A 24,139-nucleotide genomic window follows, 5' to 3' on the forward strand; every position below is an offset into this window, starting at 1 on the left:
TTCCACACAACAGGTTTTGCCAAGGCTATTTTGAATTTCAATGGTCAGTTTTGGATTCAAGAGTCTAGGATTAGCCTTTATTTTCCGCTCTGTGTACCGCTCGTCGGTTGCATTGAAGTTTTTTATTTTGGCGCTGCTTTGGCCTTATCAAGCACCCGATTTTCATGTAAGAATCGCTCTATGATTTTTTGGGCTGTGGAGGTGTCAATATTTACCATTGAAGCTATTTTTCGATTGAGAAGCCGATTCTGCTATACTTACTTTTCCATATTGGTAAGCTAAAGAATTTTTTATTATTTTTTTTAATCCTGCTTAAGTTAGTCTCTTTAAGGAAATTGTAAATTCTGTTTTATTTCGAAAATATATATTTTTTAAATATTTAAAATGCAAAAAAAAAATGGATCTCCTGCACTCTAAGTCCAGGCAACACGTTTTCGGCCAAAACGTGGTCTTTCAGCTGTATCGGCGGTAACGACGCGTAATGCCCGTTGAGCCTCTAAACGTTGATTGTCCACCTCACGTGGTGATGATGCCATACTCTCCCAAACATCTAAGTTTAGATCACGGAATGTCTTCGAGATATTATCAACATAACGATTGGCGGAATTTTCCCGGCCATTGTGGCAAGAATCCAATTTAGAGACGGCTGTCTGGCAAGATTGTGGTCTATGAACTCGGGAGAAATCCCCATCCGAATGACAACTTCTGGGTGTGGAAGCTATAGATTTCCTTGATTCCTCTTCCATGGTTCGTGGTGTGCACACACACAGAGGGCGTGGTGATTCCTCTTGTTCCTTTATCAACTGTTTCAATTTCTCACTCGTGCTCTCAATGGCATTGAGATGGGTTGTGCGCAGGTCCAGTAATTCATTTTCTCGTTCCAAAATATCGTTCAACAATTTACCATTGGAATTGCGTTCCAAATTCAAAATCTCCTTCATTTCCTTATAACGTTCCGCCGACTGGGTTTGCCACAAGTCCTCACAACGATGTAGATTATATTTCGCCTCCGATTCATACATGGCATCAATTTGGGTCAAGGTATACATTTCGGAATCCAACTGCTTGCTAAGTTTCTCTTTGAGAGCCAACAACCCTTCGGATTTGGAAGCATAGGCGGCAGTGCGTTCTAAAATGCTAATACACAACTTAATGTGATTCCGGTAGACTTCGGATCGTTTACGCATAAAAACCTTGATTTTGGTCAAATTATAGGCCCCTCCAAACTGAGAAGGTTGTTGCAACACCGCATAACTTTCTTCCAGTAGCTCCAATTCCTTTTCCACTTCTTCGATATTTTCTCGCATCAGTTTTTCACTCTCTTTAAGTTTCTCACTCTCTCTTTGTCGCTCCTGCAGCTGTTCCATGTGGCTCTCTTGTAGGGCGCGTATCTCCTCGATTTCTTTTTGACGTATCTCCTGACGTTGCTTGTGCAATTCTTCGGCTCGATTTTGTTCGGCCTGCAAGCGTAGCATGCGTTCACGATTTTCAAGCTCTTCCTTTTCCCTTTCCAATTGATTTTCCACCTGTTTGTCGAGCCAATTTAGCTTGGCTATCACCTCATGATCACTTTTTGATTCGAAAATGAGATTTTCATCATCCACTCCATGCCGCCATTTGCCATAGAGTTTAGCCTCCAATTCCAGTTTTCGTCGTATCGCTTGCTGCTCCTTTAGATTGTCATTAATCTTTGCCAGTGTGGCTGTGCTAACCGCTCGAACTTTACGTGATCGTTGCCTGTCCTTCATCTCTAGGTTATATTGTTCTCTTTCGTTTTCGAAGAGCTCTGTTAGTTTTCGACGACGCACTTCCATTTGCTTTTGTTTCTCTTTTTCCTCTTTGCTACGCTGCATTTTTTCCTCTGCCTGTTTATAATATTCAGGTGTGGTCCAATTTTCGAAGCGTGTCGTCACCTTGCCCCAGTGATCGTAGTATTTGTTCACTGCCTGAGTACGCTCAATGTGCATGTGTTCCATTTCACGTCGCCTGGCGAACATGGCCTGTAGCTGTTGGGCTTTGGTGGCCATCTGAAAGGAGGGGAAAGAAAAGGGTCGTTAATTCTGAATGATTTTTTTGAGTTAAGTTTCAAATGCAAAACAGACCCATTTTGTGGCTGCCTCAATTATTATTACACTGTGCAACACAAAAAAATAAATACGGGGAAAATCAAACAGGTTATAAAAGTAGAGTTAAAAAATGATTTTTAAAGTTTAACCCTCAAAGTAAGAAAATGGAGGGGGGAAGTTCCCCCCTCTTCAACACTTTTAGAAAATTTCAGATTAAGATTCCTCGATTCGAAATCTTTGCGTTTTAAGTATATAGAGTCTTCGAAAATAGCGCAGATAAAAATACGAGAGAGCTATAAAATTGAAATTTGGGATAGAAACCAGATTTGAGGAGAAGGGTCGATGAAGTGAGGTTGTTCTGGAAGTGTGTACTAATTTATCGAAAATTACAAAATGGTACTAAATTTGGTACAATTTGAATTTGGATGGCCTGGAATTTGAATTAATATTACTGGCGGAGTGCAGGATTGGGATAAGAAGGTAGTTTTCGAAATTTGTACTTATGTGCACGAAAAGTACTGAATGGTACTAAATTGGGTGCATTTACTTTTTGATGAAGCGATACCGCTGGAATGCTAAAAAAAAGTTCACTATTGTATTACAGGACTGAGGTATATGCAGGATGAGATAAAAAAACCACAACAAACTCAAACGCCACAATTTTAACATTTTTTTTAATTTTATTGAATGAAAGCAAAAAATGTCGGAAATAGCATTAAATTTTAGAAAAAGTTTAGATTTTTTCGAATTGGTCGCCTTAGGCTCGATTTATGGCCTCCAAATGGCCAAACCGTCACACGCTGCCCGAATGTTGCTCTGCGGTATTTTTTCCCATTTCCGCCGAAGCGCTTGTTTGGGGTGATCGACACTTTGGTATTTTTTAGTGCCAACCTTGGCTTCCAAAATACTCCAGACACAATAGTCCAAAGGATTGGTATCCCGAGATTTTGGTGGCCATTCTGAGCTGGAGATGAAGCGAGGAACCTCATTTTGAAACCATTCTTGGGTGGCGCGTGCTGAGTGCGATCTTGCTGAATCCTGTTCGAATGTCTAAGGTCTGCGGCCAAAATGTTTGCATGCCCTAGGCTTTAATACACCTTCCAGAATATTTTCGCGATAATATTCAGCATTCATTCTGATGCCACGCTCGATTAATACGAGCGGGGAGCGACTATCGGCTGTTATGGCGGCCCACACCATTAGCATGGCCGGCGCTTGAGTTCTGGTGGCCAACCGATGGTGCACATTTTCAGCTGATCTCTTTGACAAGTAAACAGGATCGCGAATGTTTTCTCATCAGAGAAAACGGAATTCGGCAGTACACCACTTTCGCCAAAGCGAAGCAACTCTTTAGCTCTTTTGGGTCTATTTTTTCTGTTGCGGGGTAAGTTCTTGCACTTTTGGGAATTTCAATGGCATACCGAGTCCCGAGCTCACTTTTCAATGTTTGCCGAAGGGAATATTGCGATATGTTCAGCTCACGAGCAATTTTTCGGCCACTGCGACGCGGGTTTCGATCAAGTCGCTTCTTTACTTTTCGAACCATTTCTGCTGATGTTGCTGTTTTCTTCCGTCCACTTCCTTGACGTGGGGCTACGCTACCAGTATTACGGTAACGATCGATGGTACGAGACACAAAAGATTTATTCACATTTGAATGCTGGAGTGCTCTAACAATAGCTTGTGGTTTTCCAGCCAAATAAAGAGAAATCACACTATCACGCTTGAATTCCATCACGAATAACTTTTTTTCTGGAAAATTCTCACCAAAATGCTTTGGACAAATTGAATTTTGTCGCACAGTGTTATCCTCTGTAGTAAATGCGATATATTATTGTCACCAACTTGGATCTAGTCATATCCCCCAAATTATCATCCAAAAAAAAATCAAAAAATACTCTTCAATATTCTTCATAAAACCATTTCAACTTTATTTCTTATCTCCTCTCTCATCAAATCACCTTAAGCCTTCCAGTTGGACCACTTCTTGATTTCATTGTACAAATTATTGCCGGGACATTCGGTGGAACCTACTTGACGATGACCGTACAAAGTGTAATTGGAGGCGACATAACCCTGCGATACCAACCAGGCGATTAATTCCTTAGCCTTGGCAACCTGAGTGGCAGTGGGAGTGTAGTCATTGTAGTTACCAATGAACATAATGCCATAAGACTTGCTGTTCCAGTTGGTGGCATGGGCGCCCATAACACCAGCACCACGACCCTCATAGATATTGCCATCAGCACCAATGCCATAGTTGTAGCCAATGTCAGCCCAACCTAAAGAATCCATGTGATACGATTGCATGTTACGCATCTGGGCCGAGCAAGTGGCCAGAGTGTTGCAGTAGGCTCCGGCGGAATGATGGATGACAACATAGCTCAAACCCTTGGCCAAATAGCTTTTGGAGGTGGCAGCACGACCGCCCCATTGGGATTTGGTGACAATGCTAATGGCCGAAATGCCATGGGCAACTGTGGGAAAAATATACATTAAATGAATTTTTCATTGAGAGAGAAAGAGAGAGCTTGAAAATATCGCTTTACAACTTACGACAGAGCACAGCCAAGAGAGCAAAGAAAGCTTTCATAGTGTTTTGTGGTGAATGACTAGAAAAGAACTGATGTTTCGTTTTGGAAACATCGAACCTTTAAATACGTTGACCCAACTTCTGAGTTGAATGTTCTTTTTGCTATTTTTTTTCTTAAATTTATTGATAATACAAAAATTCCTTGGCTCTATTGTGATTGTATTTCTCTGTTTTGTTTGCTGTGACTTACTTTAATTAGCTAAGCAGAAATCCAACAGATTACGACCCTAATCAGTTAAAAAATATGTTTTTTCGTTAAAATTCGATAACAATTGGATCAATAGTCCAATATTTTAGTATATATATATATATATATATATATATATATATATATATATATATATATATATATATATATATATATTTATATATATATATATACATATATATATATATATATATATATATATACATATATATATATATATATATATATATATATATATATATATATATATATATATATATATATATATATATATATATATTTTAATAAAAAGAAGGACTGCTATAAAGATAAGACCTTCAGAATGACTTTTAAAAAGAAAAGGGTTTCTATAAAGAGAAGTCCTTTCAAAAGCTTTCTTGTTAGAGAACACCTTTAGAATGTCTTCTATAAAGAATAGACCTTTGGAAGGTCTCCTAGGAAGAAGAGACCTTTGGAAGGTCTTCTATGAAGAGAAGATCTATGAAAGATCTTTAGTTATGAGAAAACCTGTGGAAGATCTTCTATGAAGAGAAGACCTTTGGAGGGTTTTCTATGCAGTGAAGACCTTTGAAAGGTCTTCTATTAAGAAAAGACCTTTGAGAGGACCTCTATGAAAATAAGTTCTTTGAAAGATCTTCTATAAAAAGTAGACCCTTAGCAGGTCTTCTATAAAGAAAATACCTTTGAAAGGTGTTCTATACAGAGAAGACCTCCATAAGGATTTCCATAAAGAGAAGACCTTTTGAAGGTCTTCTTTAAAGAGAAGACCTTTGGAAGGTCTTCTTTAAAGAGAAGACCTTTAAAAGGTTTTTTTATAAAGAAAAGACCCTAGGAAGGTATTCTATAAAGAAAAGACCTTGGAAGGTCTTCTATGAAGAGAAGACCTTTGAAAGGTCTTTTATGAAGAGTAGACCTTTGAAAGGTCTTCTATGAAGAGAAGACCTTTGGAAGGTCTTCTATGAAGAGAAGACCTTTAGAAGGTCTTCTATGAAGAGAAGACCTTTGGAAAGTCTTCTATACAGAGAAGACCTCCATAAGGTTTTCCATAAAGAGAACACTTTTGGAAGGAAGACCTTTGGAAGAACGACCTTTGGAAGGTCTTCTTAAAGAGAAGACCTTTAAAAGGTTTTTTTTTGCAAAGAAAAGACCCTAAGAAGGTCTTTTATAGACAAAATATCTCCATGAGGGTTTCCATAAAGAGAAGACCTTGAAAAGCAAGACCTTTGGAAGGTCTTCTTTAAAGAGAAGACCTTTAAAAGGTTTTTTTTTTATAAAGAAAAGACCCTAGGAAGGTATTCTATAAAGAAGAGAGATCTTCTATAAAAAGAAGACTTTTAGAAGGTTTTCTATAAAGAGAAGACCTTTAGAAGGTTTCTATACCGAGAAGATCTCCATAAGGTTTTCCATAAAGAAAAGGCCTTTGGAAGGTAGACCTTACGAAGAAAGACCTTTGAAAGGTCTTCTTTAAAGAGAAGACCTTTAAAGGTTTTTTTATAAAGAAAATAGCCTAAGAAGGTCTTCTATAAAGAAAAGTCCTTTGGAAGGTCTTCTATGAAGAGAAGACCTTTGGAAGGTTAGCTATATAGAGAAGACCTTTGGAAGGTCTTCTTTACAAAGCCTTATGGAGGTCGGCTTTCCATAAAGAGAAGACCTTTGGAAGAAATACCTTTAGAAGGCCTCTATAAAGAGAAGACCTTTAGAAGGTTTTCTAAAGAAGGTCTTCTATGAAGAGAAGGCCTGTGGAAGGTCTTCTATAAAGATTATACCATTGGAAGGTCTTCTATAAGTAAAATACATTTGAAAGATCTTCTGTTTCCATAAAACCTTTGGAAGAGAAGACCATCAGAAGAAATTATAGACCTTTAAAAGGTCTTCTATTTCGAGACGACCTTTAGAAGATCTTGTATTAAAAAATACCTTTAGAAGGTCGAATAACATTTTCTAGGTTAGAAATAAGCAGCACAGAAAATAGACACAGTGTCTCACTTTGTTTACACCAATGACAGCTTGACTTTCCGAGCTATTAGTCATAGTTCTAGAAATCTCAACTAATTTGCATAAACAATTAATTTGTTTTCCCCCTGCGCAATAATAAAACGATATCTTGAATTTAAATTATATACCTTGATAAAACAGACCTCTTGGGGGAGCTCCAATATGACAAAAATAGACAGATAATTAAATGAAGTGTGCCATCCATTAAACTATCATAGAATTCCGGCACATGGTTGGAATTGATTAGGGCCGTAATCTGTTCGATATGTCCCAGGCTAATTAAAGTAAACCCCAGCAAAACAAACGAGCAGATCAAAACAATCACAATAGAGCTAAGGAATTTCTGTTATTATCAGTAAACGTTTAAGAAAAATACGCAACAACAACAGGAAACAGAAAACAACAACATTGCGGTTTCGGTATTTAAAGGTTCGATGTTTCGAAAACGAAACATCAGTACTATTCTAGTCATTCACCACAAAACACAATGAAAGCTTTCTTTGCTCTCTTGGCTGTGCTCTGTCGTAAGTTGTAAAGCGAGATTTTCAAGCTCTTCTCTCACTGAATAACTGGTATAATTTCTAATTTTCCCACAGTTGCCCATGGCATTTTCGCCATCAACATTGTCACCAAATCCCAATGGGGTGGACGTGCTGCCACCTCCAAAAGCTATTTGGCCAAGGGTTTGAGCTATGTTGTCATCCATCATTCGGCTGGAGCCTACTGCAACACCCTGGCCACCTGCTCCGCCCAGATGCGTAACATGCAATCCTATCACATGGATTCTTTGGGTTGGGCTGATATTGGCTACAACTATGGCATTGGTGCCGACGGCAATATCTATGAGGGTCGTGGTGCTGGTGTTATGGGCGCCCATGCCACCAACTGGAACAGCAAGTCATATGGCATTATGTTCATCGGTAACTACAATGACTACACTCCCACTGCCACCCAAGTAGCCAAGGCCAAGGAATTGATCGCCTGGTTGGTATCGCAGGGTTACGTCGCCTCCAATTACACTTTGTACGGTCATCGTCAAGTCGGTTCAACCGAATGTCCCGGCAATAATTTGTACAATGAAATCAAGAAGTGGTCCAACTGGAAGGCTTAAATCGGTTTTGATGAGAGAGGAGAGAAGAAATAAAGTTGAAATGATTTTCTGAAGAGTAATGTAGTTTTTTTTTTTTTTTTTTTTTGGTGGGGGGTGTGGCTTTGTGAATGATAATTGGGGAGTAATGACAAGATTCATAATTGGGGACAATAATACATCACATTTATTACCGAGGATAGCACTGTGCAAAATTTTTTCAATGAAAAAAATCAGGAAAATCCAGTAAATTATGAAAGAAGAGTTTACTTAAATAAATACATCTGCATAATCCACATTTGTGGAATTTTCAAATTACGACTCCTTTGAACTAAAAATACCGAAATTTTTACGAAATTAAATCGAAAATATAACTAAAACGTAAAAATAGTTGAAATTGGGGATAAACGTTCAGTAGGGAACTATACCAAAAAGTGGACCCATCACATGACCCTTTTTAGATGTTTGATGTAATTCAAGCCTATAAGTTAAATTTGGTGAAATATATCTCAAAAAGTAAAATAGTATCAATCGGTTTTGCCGACAGATGTATACCCCCAGCCTTAAGTTATGACTATTCACACTTTTGACCCTTTATAGGAGAGTTAAGAATTACAATGAGCCATATTTGGGCTATATCATCTACTTCCTACACTTTATATGTGACATGTTCCCATACTTTGTAGGGAAATGTGCGTGAGATGCCAGATATATAAATTTGGGGGGAAGTACAAAAAGGAATGCGCCCATAAATACCATTTTTACAGCAGATCTCGTGTTAGTAGAAATAATTGGATGTGTGAAATATGAAGAGAACCGGAAGCTTATTTCGGATTTTATTATCGTTTTGGTTATTCAAAACTTTGACCCTTTGTGGTGGAGGTTCAGGAAGAAATCGTCCGATCCTTACCATCTTTATAACAGATCTTTTGTTGATAGTAATGAATATTCAGATGTACCAAGCCTGGAGGGGAACGGATGTTGATTTCGCATATTAGATGCTTCATAGATATTCATAATTTGTGGCACTTTGTGAGGGAGGTAACAGAAGGAGCAGACTGATATATTCCATCTTAAAACCAGACCTTTGGTTTATAAAAATATTGGGATGTATGAAATTTGAAGACAATCGGACTCTTACTTCACATTTTATAACAATTGTAATTATTCAAATTTTGTTGGGGAGGTACTTGTTGATATTATCCATTTTGGCACCTGACCTAGAACTCACGCAAATATTAGGATTTGCAAAGTTGAAGCAAAATCGGATTATCGCTTCTATTTCTGTGCAGAAAAAAATTATTTTTTTTAAATTTCGGCCTTTTTTGGGGGAGGTACCAGAAGGAGTGTACCAATATTTTCCATCTCCGAACTCGATCTAAGTTTGACAAAAATATTACGATGTAGCAATTTTGGACCGAATCGGATACTAAAGGTACTAAATATGTAATCCTTTTTATTTGACGAACCAGTACAACTAAAACTCTTAAATTTGGAATTAGGCTGACAGATAGAGTGTGTAATGGATGTGCCGAAAGGTTATTGGAAATCCGCACTATAAATGTACAAAAAGTACTTAAATGTAATATATTTACTATCATTTCGTATTATAAGGTGAAAGGTTATAGCTAGAAATTTGGAATGGGAATCAAGGTTGAGGAGTAGGGTCGATGTAAGGAGGTAGTTTTGGGTGTGTATTTCGAACCTTTTGAATTTAGAGCAACGGATGGAGGAGGAATCCTGATATTTGAAATTAACATTTCTGGCGGATATGGAGAAAGTTTTCGAAAGTTATGTGCACGAAAAGTACTACATGGTACTTAATTTTGATTTGGTACTGAGAAATTAAGGTAGTTTATGAAATTTATACGTATTTATACTAAATTATACTAAATATGGTACAATTTAAATCTTCGGTGAACCGTTGGAGATGGAGTCCTGAAATTTGGAAGTAAGATTTATATTGGACTGCATGATACAGATAGTTATGAAAATTTGTACAATTTGGATTTGGATGACCCGATAGAGCTGGTATCCTGTTTTGGGTTAACCAGTATGTTTTTTGGTTAACTTGTATTGGACTGTATGATATAGGAAGTTATGAAAATTTGTACTTAAGTGTACCAAATGGTACAAAATTTGGATTTGGGTGAACCAATAGAGTTCGAATCCTGAAATTTGGAATTGGGATTACTGTGGGAGTGTACGATCGGGGTATTTAGGAAGCTTTCGAGATTCGTACTTATGTGTACAAAGTGGTACTCAATTTGATACAATTTAAATTTTGGGTGAACCGGTGGAGTTTGAATCCTTAAAACTAAAATAAAATTCCTATTGGACTGTATGATATAAGTTGATATGGAAAATTGTAATTATGTACTAAATTTGGTACAAATTGGAATTGTGTTTAGCCAATACAGCTTGAATTATGAAATAGAAATTGAGATATCTATGGGGCTGTACGTTTAATGTATTTAGGAAGTTATGGAAATTTAAAGTGTAGGATTGGGTTGTGTAGAAAGATTTGGAAATATGTACTGAAAACGGTACAATTGGGATATGTGTGAATGGATAGAGGTAGAACCCCAAAATTTAATATTAAGGTCAATGATGCTGTCTGTGGTTAAGATATGGCGGCGGTTTTGTATGGAAAGTAGGCTAATGCATTGGGGATTTGGGTCTTAGGATATAGCTGGAATTCTAATATTTGATATGGAATCCACTGTTGACAATGCGTACTAGGATTGTTCTAAAAGTACTAAATTCTGCTAAATTTGCCGTTAAATGTATAGATAGGGGTTGAATCTTGCCTAAAACTACATTTTATATTACTTTCATGTGTCAACTCGAAAATAAAAAAAAATTGTTTTAAAAAAAATAGGAAATATTTCCGGTTTTTTATACCCTCCACCATACATAGTATGGTAACTCATTTGTAACTCATCATTTGTAACTCATCGAAATAATCATTTTAGACCCAACAAAGTATATACATTGTGATCAGCGTAAAATTCTAACACGATTTAGCCCTGTCCGTCCGTCCGTTGTAATCACGCTACAGTCTTAACGAATTAAGATAGGAAGCTAAAATTTTGCACAGATCTCTCTTTTGTCTGCAGACAGGTCAAGTTCGAAGATGGGCTATATCGACGTATAGCCCCCATATAACGGTACCCCCCAATATTCAGTATTTTGATGATTCTATCCATATTTTCCAACGGAATTGTCTGTAAATCCCCACAAGGAGTTCCTTGTGGGTACTTTATACCTTGGAAAAGAATTATCTATATAGGTCCACAATATCGTATATCCCCCCATATATCGGCAACTTCCGATATTAGGTTTTTTTTTAAGATTTTAACAGAATTTTTAATGGATTTAATTTTTTGAAAATTTTCTAATTCGTTCCAAATGATGGAGGGTATTCAATGTTTGGCCCGGCCGAACTTACTGCTTTTTTACTTGTTTTTTTTTTTTTAGGCAACATTGATGCAAATTATTTTCTTGATATGTAACAGAAATAGAGTTTTCTTTTGTGACCCATAGTAAAATTTGATCAAGAATACTTTTGCCTTTAACGTCAGTTTTCTAAAATTATGTTTTGTAGGATAACTTTGCACAAAATTCTTATAGAGTACGCCTTTAAGCCTAAAATGTGTGTTGTAACCAGAAAAAGCCTGCCGAATTTAAATTTTATTTTCACCCCTTCAAAGATAATAGCCCTAAGTACCTCAAAAAATTAGTCCTTTATTGATCAAAGTTGCTAGGAAAATGTACGAATTTTCGAAAAATAAGAAACAATACAATTTGTGTTTTGGCCAGGAAATTCTATAAATTATCAAAGCTTACCAATCCGAAATAATATCCATTGCTTCGGCTTAGTTTTCAAAATACATTTTCTTACCAGATTTAAATCTAACGGCTATTTATTTCAAATTCTTCACCGCCTCAGCACCATCTTGTGGAGAATAGCTACAGCAATTCTTTACTTAACTTATCTCCATTTTTTCAATAAAGTGGCCAGGTGTTGGTAAAATTCATTCATTCATATCTTATCGTTTTGCTCGATGTAGGCACTCGAAACAACAATTTCCTAATTAAAATTGAATGTGTTTGACAACTGTTGTGCGAATCGGCTAGACGCCGATGGATAACACTTGAAATTGGTTGATGAATGAATGAGCGAAGAGATGAATAGTACAGTTGCTTTGCGGATCGATAATTGACAATTTCAAACATTTATCACATGCTCATTATTTTTTGGGAATATATGACATCATGTGATGGACGATATTTAAAATTTGGCACTGTTAATATAGTAATATAAGTAATATCAGAAGAGATCATTATAAATACCTGACTGAGCCAAAATCTTCAAATTTTGCACGAGTAGGCTTGTGATAGGGCTTACTGTTTGGAAATTCAAACTAAAAGGGTACGAACAATTGCATACCTTGTATTGAATGACCAAGAATTGGAATCAGCGTCCCTGATGGAGTGCAGGATAGATGTGCCAAAGGGTTTTTGGAAATTGTACTAAAAGGTTACGAAAAAGTACTAAAATGGTACTAAACTTCTATTATGTGAAATATGTAAATATTTGAAAGTTAGTATGAAAATCAAGGTTGGATAGTACGTATATATTTGAAGGTGGTTTTGGAAATGTGTACTAAGTGTGCGAACTGTACTAAATAGTACTAAAGTTGGAACAGTTTTGTTGGGAGGAATTTTGAAATTTTGTTTTGGTTTGGGGTAAAGTGGTGGTTTTGGAAATGTCTACTACAAGTGCACGAAAAATTAAATAGTACTATATTTGGTACAATTGTACTTGAAATTTCAAATATGTAATCAGTGTCACTGCTCATGTTTAGACTGGACATACGGATAGGATAAAATTCTGAAATTTGCTCTATGTAATTGAGATTTGGCGGTGGCTTGGAAATTCGTTCCATAATTGTACGAAAAGTACTAATGGTACTAAATTTGGTATTGGGTGCAAAGATAGGGTTAGAATCATCAAATTTGATATTGATTCTGTTGCTATCTGAAATTGAGATATGGTAGAGGTTGTTATGGAAATGTGTACTATAATTGTACGAAAAATACTAAATTTGGTATTGGATGAATGGTGAATGGTCAGAACTGAAATCACTGAAATTTGATTATAGAAATGTGTACTATATTTGTACGAAAAATAGTAAATGGTACTAAATTTGGTATTGGGTATAGGGACAGGGATTGAAACCTCAAATTTGAGATTAATGACTCAGTTGGTTGGTAAAATTGAGATATTAATGTGGTTTTGGGAATATGTACTGTAATTGTACAAAAAGTACTAAATAGGACAAAATTTGATATTGGGCGAAAGCTGAAATTCTGAAATTTGATATAAATGTCACTGTTGGTGATTTTGGTGCTATGATATGGATGTAGTTTTGGAAATGTGTACGATGAATGTTCGAAAAGTACTAGGTTGTACTAAATTGTATATTAGGTGAACGGAGGGAATTGGAATCCCTAAATTTGATACTGAGGTCTCTGTTGGTATCTGGGTTTGAGATATGAAGGTGTTTTTGGAAATATGTTCTGGAATTGTTACTAAATTTGGTATTGAGTTGAGGATTAGAGCTGATATTTCAAATTTGATACGGATGTCACTGTTGGTGTTTTTGGTTGAGAGAAGGAGCCGGTTTTGAATATGCGTACTAGAATTGTACAAAATGGGCAGTGGGTAAAGGGATAGAGCTGGGATCCTCAAATTTGATATTGAGGTCTCTGTTGGTATCTGGAATTGAGATATGGAGGTGGTCTTCGAAATGTGTACTGTAATCGTACGAAAAGTACTAAATCGTCAAGGAAGTGGACGGAAGAAAACCGCAACATCTGCAGAAATGGTTCGAAAAGTAAAGAAGCGACTTGATCGAAACCCGCGTCGCAGTGGCCGAAAAATGGCTCGTGAACTGAACATATCGCAATATTCCATTCGGCAAGTATTGGAATATGAACTCGGGATAAAGCCATTGAAATTCCAAAAAAGTGCAAGAACTTACACCGAAACAGAAAGAAAATAGACTCGAAAGAGCTCTCTCAAAAGAAAGTTGTTTCGCTTGGCCGAAAGTGGTGAACTGCCGAATTTGATTTTCTCCGATGAGAAAGCATTCATTGTCCAGCAGTTTGTAAACCAACAAAATGATCGTGTTTACTTGCCAAAGAGATCAGCTGAAAACGTGCACCTCCGGTTGGCCACCAGAACTCAAGCGCCGGCCATGGCCATGGTGATGGTGTGGGCCGCCATAACAGCCGATGGTCGCTCTCTGCTCGTATTAATCGACCGTGGCATCAGAATAAATGTCATATATTATCGGCATTAATTAAAGCCTTGGGCAGGCAAACATTTTGGCTGCAGACCTTAGACATTCAACTCAGCACCAACGCACTCAGCACGCGCCACCCAAGAATGGTTACAAAATGAGGTTCCTCGCTTTATTTCCCGCGCACAATAGCCACCAATCCGTTGGACTACTGTATCTGGAGTATTTTGGAAAGCAAAGTTGGCACTAAAATATACCAAAGTGTCGATCACCGCACTATGGGTTTTTTTACGTTTATTTTGGCATAAACTCTAATTTCAAAGCTACTAAATTGAAATTTGGTTTGTATGCATTTTTTATGCTTCCAAGATGACCTACCAATTTTCATATGATTTGGGGCACTATTTCATATAGCTGCTATATAGCCGATCTGGCCGATTTGACCCAACTTTTTTGTTTATGAAGCTATTGAAGTGAAATTTGGTTTGTATTCATTTTTTATACCCCAAAGATGACTTACGAATTTTCATATAATTTGGGGCACTATTTCATAAAGCTGCTTTATAGCCGATTTGGCCGATTTGACCCAACTTTTTTGTTTATGAAGCTATTGAAGTTAAATTTGGTTTGTATTCATTTTTTAAGCCCCCCCCCCCAAGATGACTTACGAATTTTCATATGATTTGGGGCACTATTTCTTATGTAGCTGCTATATAGCCGGTCTGGCCTATTTGACCCAACTTTTTTATTTATGAAGCTGTTGAAGTGAAATTTGATTTGTATTCGTTTTTATGCCCCCAAGATGACCTACCAATTTTCATATGATTTGGGGCACTATTTCATATAGCTGCTATATAGCCGATCTGGCCGTTTTATTTTTTTCAATTTTGTCAAATCAGAAGCACTTGAACTTAGCTGATCTTTACCGCCAGTTGTACCAAAACAAACTGACTTTCAAACAGCTGACTTTAAAAGCTCGCCAGCAAAAAAGGGTTGCCACCCGTATTGATATTAAACATTTTTTTTTCTAATATGGGTATCTACATTTAGGAAATCAGTTAAATTTCAAAATATGAAACCAAAAAAAAAATGACTTTATGCCAAAAAATCATGCTTTTTACCCATAGTGCACCGTAGGCAAGCGCTTCGTCGGGAAGGGTCCAAAACCCGCAGAGCAACATTCGGGCAGCGTGTGACGATTTTATTGGCCGTTTGAAGGCCATAGGTGACCTATTCGAACAAATCTAAACTTTTTCTAAAATTAAATGCTATTTCCGACATTTTTGCTTTCATTCAATAAAATTAAAAAAAAAATAAAAATTACGTCGTTTGACTTTGTTGCAGTTTTTTTTATCTCACCCTGTACTTACTGGAAAGAGAGTTAGGGATTGATGGATTCCATGTTTTATTTTTAAATATTAAAATAAATATAAATCATTAAAATATGAAAAATTGGAAGGGCTTAATGAAAACTTTGGACCCTGCAGATAATTTCCCACAAGGGTCAGGCCTACGTCTATAACAAACAATTTTCTCTCTGGTGATTCCGTTAGGAAAATGTATTATCATCAAAATCAAAAATCTAAATGGTTGTAGGCTACAAAAAACGTGGACCTATAAACCCCATTTTCAATCCCATAAAAATTTCTGGCATAACATGCGTGTGACCAAAATTATAGACCTCTACGTCGATCCTTTCAAAGGATAATATATTTTTGTATTATACATATATATACTCTGCTGTTTCCTAAATGATTATTTCGATGAGTTACAAATAAAATCTCCAAAAAGTCATATGAAGTATACCCTGCTTCATGACAAATGACAAATCAAATCTCCAAAAAGTCATATGGAGCAGGGTATACAAAAGTCCATACTGCAGTCTTGAATTACTATGATTCATAAGTGGAATTTCTTGAGGACTCCTAGGCTATCGGCATTTCCTCGGGATTATGAAAAATGTTGCATAGTAGTAGACCCTGAATGCATTTTAATAATGTAGAGGTTTCCTTCCCTTGGAACATTTTAGTAGACATTCCAACTCTCGCACAATCATAGCGAGAAATTCGAAAAATGAAATTCTATCCCTAAAAGTGTAGCCCAAAAACATAGTTTTTAGTACCTTTTAGAGAAAATTTCCAAAACCTGCTATTTTGCCTTAGCAGGTTCTTCTGGGCTCTGATAATTCAAACAACTGACTTTTCATCCTTCGAATTAAAGGATAATAATACCAAAAAAACTTCTTTTCTTTTTCTCCGAATAAAGGTGAGTGTTTACTTTTCCTCTCTTGCTTATCGCTCTTAATGATTGTTCTCCTTTCTTTACTTCTCGAAGCCAATTAAATATAGCTCCACTGAAACTATAAGCTAACAAAAAAAACCAGTAAAAAAGCTGTAATTTCGGCCGGGCCGAACTTTGAATACCCTCCACCATTTAGAACGAATTTGGCAATTCTCAAAAACAATAAAATCCGTTAAAAATTCTGTTAAAATCTTAAAACTCCCGAATATAGCTATTATATTAGGTTCTATACGACGACATGGACCTGCGTAGGTAACATTTGTCATAGCCCATTACAATATTCAAATGCGAAACTTAAAAAAAAATCGGTTAGAATGTCGATAAAATCAAAATACCGAATATCGGGAGATGCCGTTATATGGGGGCTATACGAAGACGTGGACCGGCACAGACAATTTTCTGTCTTAGGCTGTAGTATCCATTACGAATTTTAAATACCAAATGTGAAACAATTGCGGTGAATAATGTCGCTGAAATCATCAAAATACCGAATATCGGGAGGCAGCGTTATAAGGGGGCTATACGAAGAGGTGGACCTACATGGCCCATTTTCTGTTTTATGCTGTAGTTTCTATTACGAACTTCAAGTACCAAATTTGAAACAATTCCGGTAAATAATGTCGCTAAAATCATCAGAATACCGAATATCGGGAGGTACCTTTATATGGGGGCTATACCAAAACGTGGACCTACATGGCCCATTTTCAATACCAAAAGTATTGAAAAAGCAGACATAACATACGTTTGAGCAAAATTTTATCAATATACTTCAATTCGTTCGGAAGCTAGAGTGATTTCCACAGACGGACGGACATCGCTAAATCGACATAGAATTTTATGTTGATCAAGAATTTGTATACTTTGTGGGGTCTAAAATGTGTATTTCGAGGTGTTACAAAGGGAATGACAAACTTAATATACCCTCCATACTATGGTGGAGGGTATAAAAAAGAAAAGCCCAAATGCAATCAACAATGAATGACTTGTATTATTTATTCGCCGAAAGCTCATCAGAAACCAAGTCCATGGACAACAAATGAATAATCCCTTTCCGCCGAGAAAACAACCAACCACCAAAAAAAAAAAAAAACACTAACTTCCAGTGAATTTTAATCAATTATTCTGCAGAATATTTGGCAAAGAAATCGAATGAGCCAATTGCAACTAAAAAAAAAAAACGGGGGAAAAACAAATGCCATGGCATACAAGTCAACAGAAACACACACACACATACACATACTCAAGCGAATAAATGACCGAACAATGGTCAATGTTAAAAGGGAAAAACTGGTGACAATTGGATCAAGCACCAAACCGAAGCGAATCGAACCGATTGGAATGCCTGGGAAAAAATCCCCCTTTTGTTGAATTCCACTGAAACGATGTCATTGATGTGTTTACATAATGCGGACGCCGACCACCGGGTCAAAAAAGTCAAATTGTTGTACAACAGAATCAACAACAGCTACAACAACAGTAACAGTGGAAAAATTACACTGCAATTAAAAAAAATCGCTGTAAAAAAAACTCTGGCCAAGTGGTTTAACGAAAGGTTTCTTGTGCGGAAAAAAACACTCGACCTCACTCCTCTCCGCAAAATGAATTAATTTAACAATGGCCAGCCAAAGAAGTCATCAACGATGACTTTTGGCCAGAAAAAAAAACAAATGTTGGGAATCACCTGAAGGAAGAGATTGTAAATGAGCGGGGATGCACTGTGGAAGTGAAAGTTTGGAGTTTTTCATGGAAGAGAAAGCAGATGTTTTTTTAATAAAAATTTCCATCCGGTATGGGGCCTTTAACTAATTGGAATTAATATGTGACATCAGGGGAGGAGGGGCATAATATGGAAACAGATTATTTTTATACAAACTCGAAAGTATCAGTCGGGATACCGAAAGGTATATACCCTCAGCATAGAGGTACCCATTACGCCGCCAGCGAAAATTCGACATTTGAAGTTGATTCAATTCTTACTTCCTGTTCCATGAGTTAATATTTAGAAGTATTTGGATATTCCGTACCGATTTTCGACCCAGTAGAAAAAGGTGAATTTTAGAAATTGATGGCTATATCTAAAATATATCTTCCCCAGAAGATCAAGAGGACTTCCTTAGACTGTCTCAAAGTCTTCCCAATCTGATCATCAGTTTTTTAATAAAAACCAGTAAAGAAAGTCTTAAAGTCGTTCGGGGCCGACTTTATGATACCCTACACCACTTTGCTAATTTAGTAGAGCTCCATAACAATTTAAAATTTTTATGGGAGAGTTCAATCATACTCGCCATGATTATAATTATAATTTAAAGTCCAAAGGACTAAATATGCCGAAGCATTTGTATCTTTCAAAATCGGACTTGTGTTGCCCATTTAGTGCACAATTAATTTGAAATCGGATAAAAATATATATGAGAGCTATATCCAAATCCGAACCGATCTCGATAAAATTTGGCAAAGATATTTCTGAGCTGTATTTGATATATTTCCCTGAATATCGTTGTTACGGAGTGTATATTACGGTTGTGGGTAACAAATACAACAAATCGGATGAACAATATATATGGGAGCTACAGCTATATTTGAACCGATCTTCACCAAATTTAACATCCTACCGTCTAGACTCAATTCGGTGGTATGTGCCAAATTTCATCCAATTTGGGCAAATATTAGTCGTTTGGTGCACAATCAAAGGTAAATCGGATGAAGTTATATATGGGAGCTATATCCAAATCTGAACCGATCTCGATAAAATTTAGAAAATGTATTTCTGAGCTGTATTTGATATATTTCCCCAAATATTGTTGTTACAAAGTGCATATTACGGCTTTGGAGGGCAAATTCAAAAAATCGGATGAACTATATACATGGGAGCTATAACTATATCTGAACCGATCGATCATATTTGGTATACTTATTTTCAGGCCTAATTTGGTTGTATGTGCAAAATTCCATACTATTCGGGCTGATATTACACGTCTGGTGCACAATAAAAAGCAAATCGGACGAAGATATATATGGGAGCTATATCTTAATTTTGACCGATTCTCTCCAATTTCAATAGGGTTCGTCCTTGGGCCAAACAAATGATTTGTGCAAAATTTCATCTGGATAGGGCAATAAATGCGAACTGTACTTTGTTTACAAAAATACGGAAGAACGGACATGCATAAATCGACTCAGAATGTGATTCTATGCAGATCATCAAAAGGAACTGTGGGTCTATCTCGTTTCCTTTTGCCTGTTACAAACAAATACACAAAGACATAATACCCTGACCACCTTCTGGTGTAGGGTATAAAAATCATCCGATCTTCTATGAGACGATCTTATATAAGATGATCTTTTGAATTTCTACGGGAAGATAATTCGATCTTATCCGAACTCCCCATAGAGGTTCTTCCCAATCAGATCATCAGATTTTAGATCAAAACATCCTTCAATCTTCTAGAGAAAATAACCGGATCTTATATTAGAAGATCATTCGATCTCCCACAACGGAAAATCTGAACTTTTATGAAAAGATCATCCGACATTCTACAATCTATGAGACGATCTTATACAGGATGAGATAAAAAAAAACTGCAACAAAGTCAAACGCCATAATTTTTACATTTTTTTTAAAATTTTATTGAATGAAAGCAAAAATGTCGGAAACAGCATCAAATTTTAGAATAAGTTTAGATTTGTTCGAATCGGTCAACTTTGGCACGAATTATGGCCTTCAAACTGCCAATGAAACCATCACACGCAGCCCGAATGTTGCTCTGCGGTATTTTGCCCCAATCCCAGCGAAGCGCTTGCTTGAAGTGATCTACACTTTGTTATTTTTTAGTGCCAACCTTGCTTTCCAAAATACTCCAGACACAGTAGTCGAACGGATTGGTACCCGGAAATTTTGCTGGCCATTGCGCGCTTGAAATGAAGCGAGGAACCTCATTTTGTAATCATTCTTGGGTGGCGCGTGATGAGTGCGATGGTGGTGAGTCCTGTTGGAATGTCCAAGGTCTGCGGCTAAAATGTGAGCGGCTTTAATAAACCCTCCAGAATATTTTCGCGATAATATTCGGCATTTATTCTGATGTCACGGTCGATTAATACAAGCAAAGAGCGACCATCGGCTGTTATGGCGGCCCACACCATCACCATGGCCGGCGCTTGAGTTCTGGTGGCCAACCGAAGGTGCACATTTTCAGCTGACCTCTTTGGCAAGTAAACACGATCATTTTGTTTGTTTACAAACTGCTGGACAACGAATGTTTTCTCATCGGAGAAAACCTAATTCGGAAGTTCACCACTTTCGGCCAAGCGATAGAAGATGTTTCCTTAGAAGTCCGATGACTTTTCGCAGGCATTCTATGCACAAAACAACTTTTGAATGTATTCGATGGACAGGAGACCTTAAGCTGGCCTTTTGTGGAAAGACCTCTTTACAGCAGAAGGCCTACAACAGCTCATCTATGCACTGAATAGACGAACTTCATGTAGTCTTCTGTCCATAGAAGAACTCCAAATGATACTCTGCCCACAGAGGATCCATAAAAAATGGCCAAAGAAAACCTTCATATAGACTTCTGTCCATAGAGGACCTTTAAACAGCCTTATATCAATGGAAAACATATGAAAGTTCTTCTATGTACAAAAGACCTTTGGGTAGTCTTTTGGAAACAAACGATCTGGTATAAGTCTTCTATGAACTGAAGTCCTTTCAAAGCATTTCTATGGACAGAAAATTTGCTATGGGACTCTTATAGACAAAAAAAAAAAACGTTGTAAAGGTCTTCTATGGATATAAGACCTTACAAAGATCTATACTGGACCTATGTAAAGGATATTTAAAAGGTATTTAAGGATAGAAGTATTAGTATGAAATCAATTGTAGATTGGGAAAAATTGATTTTTTATTGATCTCCTTGTAACACAAGGTCATCTAAAGTAAGAGGACCTTCAAAAGGGCTCTTCAAAAGGCCTTCTATATATCGAATATTTTTATACCCTCAACTATAGGGCTACAGAGGCTATGTATCACGGATATATGTACGACAAAAACTTGCCATAATCGAAATAACTGTTTTAAACCCTAGGTCTCTTTGGACTCAATACCAAATGTATTCTATGGACAGGAGATCTTAAGGTGGCTTTTTGTGGAAAGACCTCTTCCAGTAGAAGGCCTACCACAGCTCATCTATGCACTGAATAGACGAACTTCATGTTGTCTTCTGTCCATTGAAGAACTCCAAATGGTACACTGTCTGCAGAGGATCCAAAGAAAACTTTTTGTCCATAGAGGATATTTAAACGGCCTAGTATCAATGGAAAACCTATGAAAGTTCTTCTACGTACAAATGACCTTTAGGAGGTCTTTTGGGAACAAACTATCTGGTATAATTCTTCTATGAACTGAAGACCTTTCAAAGAATTTTAATGATCTCCTTGTAACACAAGGTCATCTAAAGTAAGAGAACCTTCAAAAGGGCTCTTCAAAAGGCCTTCAATCTATCGAATATTTTTATACCCTCACCTATAGGGCTACAGGGGGTATATATCAGGGATATATGTACGACCAAAACTTTCCATCATCGAAATAACTTTTTTAAACCCTAGGTCACTATGGATAAAAGGTCACTATGGATAGAAAACCTTTTGGTGATTTTCTATGGATGGAAGGCCTTCTAAAGAATGATAAAAACGTATTCCATAGGCAACAGGTAAATTGAGGGTATATAACTCCGACGAATGACGCAGACCCCATTAAATATATATTCTCGATCACCACAAAATTTCTAAAACGGTGTTTATCCGTCTACGATGATTGGTATTGAAAAATTTTCCTTTGACGTTTTTATACCCTCAGCCATCTGGCTACTGAGGGTTTATATTATTTGATACGGTCAAAACGTGCCTAGTCGAAATAACGGTTTTAGACCCTAGGTCTCTTTATCGCAATATCGGTCCACTCCTTCTGGTTCCTCCCCCAACAAAAGGTCGAAATTTGCAAAAAATATATTTTTTGCACAGAAAGAAAAGGGATAATCCGATTTTGCTCCAACTTTGCAAATTCTAATATTTGCATCAGTGCTAGGTCTGGTGCGAAAATGGACAATATCGGTTCACTCCTTCAAGTACCTCCCCCACAAATGGCAAAAATTTTAAAAAATTACAACTCTTATAAAATGTGATTTAAGAGTCCGATTGTTCAAAATTCAAATGTCGCACATCCCAATATTTATATTAACCCAAACTTTGGTGTTAAGATGGAATATATCTGTCCACTCCTTCTGGTACCTCCCCCACAAATTGTCGAACTTTTCAAAAATAAAACATATTTTTTGCACAGAAAGAGAAACGATTATCCGATTTGCTCCAACTTTGCAAATCCTATATTTGCATCAGTGCTAGGTCTGGTCCGAAAATTGACAATACCGGTTTACTCCTTCTGGTACCTCCCCCACAAATGGTCAAAATTTTGAATAATTACAACTCTCATAAAATGTGATTTAAGAGTTCGATTGTCTTCAAATTTCACCCATCCCAATCATTTTATTAGCCAAGGTCTGGTGGAGTATATCGGTCCACTTCTTCTGATACCTCCCCCACAAATGATCGAAATTTTAAAAATATATATTGCATAGAAAGGGAAGCAATAATCCAATTTCGAAAAACATAACACTCAAAGAAAGCGAAATAAGGATACAACTCTCTTCAAATTTCACACATTTAAAAATTTGTGCTAACACCAAATCTGCTGTGAAAATGCTATATATCTGCGACCTCAAACACAAAGGGACACAATTTTCAATATTTTTATCCATCATAAATTGCGAAGCCACTCAGCGATTCTTTACAACTGCTATATCCATCTGCTATATTTTATTTTTTATATATAATAATATTTATATCATATTTATTTAGGTGGGATACGAAATGGACAATATTGACCGATTCTTTCAAAACCCACTCCATAGAGGGTGAAGAGGGCTGAGGGTATACATCTGTCGGCAAAACCGATCGATACTTTTTTACTTGTTAAAATGTCATTCGGAGAAATTAATCAGTGTACCCCCAAATATATTATATGGACTTCAACATCTAGTCTAACCACAATTTTTATGGATTTAAAGACTGATGATTTCACAATAATTAAAGTTTTTCCATGGTAGAGACTATAAACAATTTTTTGCTCGGCATATTTTTTACTTGTTTTTCTTAAATCGCTTTGTTTTTCACCTGACAACGATGTTTTTTTATTTTTATTTAATTTATTATTTTTTTTTCTTCATTTTAACTCAAACTGAAAATTTAATGCAGTAATTAGAACATTGCCCAAGGTGTTTTTAAATCACAAGTCCATCGATAAAATTGCCATGATGTACGAATTGTTGTGACCTGTTTTGCCAAATGTTTTTCCCCTTTCCGGAGCGTTTCACTAAATACTCGGTAATTTATAAATCAATAAATAAAGACTACAGATTTGTGTGTACATACAATTATTATTGTTAGTATGTTAGTATATACAAACAAAAACATATGTATTTATTTATATTGTTGTTGCTGTTTTTTTCTTCTTTTTGTAAATCCCCT

The 24,139-nt window shown here is 36.6% G+C and overlaps 3 protein-coding genes across 3 annotated transcripts in view; 1 reads left to right on the forward strand and 2 right to left on the reverse strand.

Moving 5' to 3' along the window:
• Positions 1 to 351: 351 nt before the first annotated feature.
• LOC101896923 (trichohyalin) overlaps positions 352 to 24,139 on the reverse strand; it is a 51,891-nt gene continuing 28,103 nt past the window's right edge. Inside the window, exon 2 of the mRNA XM_059128535.1 lies at positions 352 to 2,027. Within this exon, the coding sequence (XP_058984518.1) occupies positions 414 to 2,027 (1,614 nt within the window). The 3' untranslated portion in view covers positions 352 to 413. The remainder of the gene's footprint in view (positions 2,028 to 24,139) is intronic.
• LOC131800319 (peptidoglycan-recognition protein SC2-like) lies at positions 3,964 to 4,774 on the reverse strand. The gene is made up of 2 exons (XM_059128536.1): positions 4,623 to 4,774; positions 3,964 to 4,543 (listed from the first exon to the last, which is right to left on the reverse strand). The coding sequence occupies exons 1-2, from the start codon at positions 4,657 to 4,659 to the stop codon at positions 4,029 to 4,031; spliced, it is 552 nt and encodes a 183-aa protein (XP_058984519.1). The 5' UTR covers positions 4,660 to 4,774; the 3' UTR covers positions 3,964 to 4,028.
• LOC101895247 (peptidoglycan-recognition protein SC2-like) lies at positions 7,315 to 8,032 on the forward strand. The gene is made up of 2 exons (NM_001287227.2): positions 7,315 to 7,386; positions 7,459 to 8,032. The coding sequence occupies exons 1-2, from the start codon at positions 7,350 to 7,352 to the stop codon at positions 7,971 to 7,973; spliced, it is 552 nt and encodes a 183-aa protein (NP_001274156.2). The 5' UTR covers positions 7,315 to 7,349; the 3' UTR covers positions 7,974 to 8,032.

The sequence above is a fragment of the Musca domestica genome, unplaced genomic scaffold, assembly GCF_030504385.1.
Source record: "Musca domestica strain aabys unplaced genomic scaffold, Musca_domestica.polishedcontigs.V.1.1 55, whole genome shotgun sequence".
NCBI lineage: Eukaryota > Metazoa > Arthropoda > Insecta > Diptera > Muscidae > Musca > Musca domestica.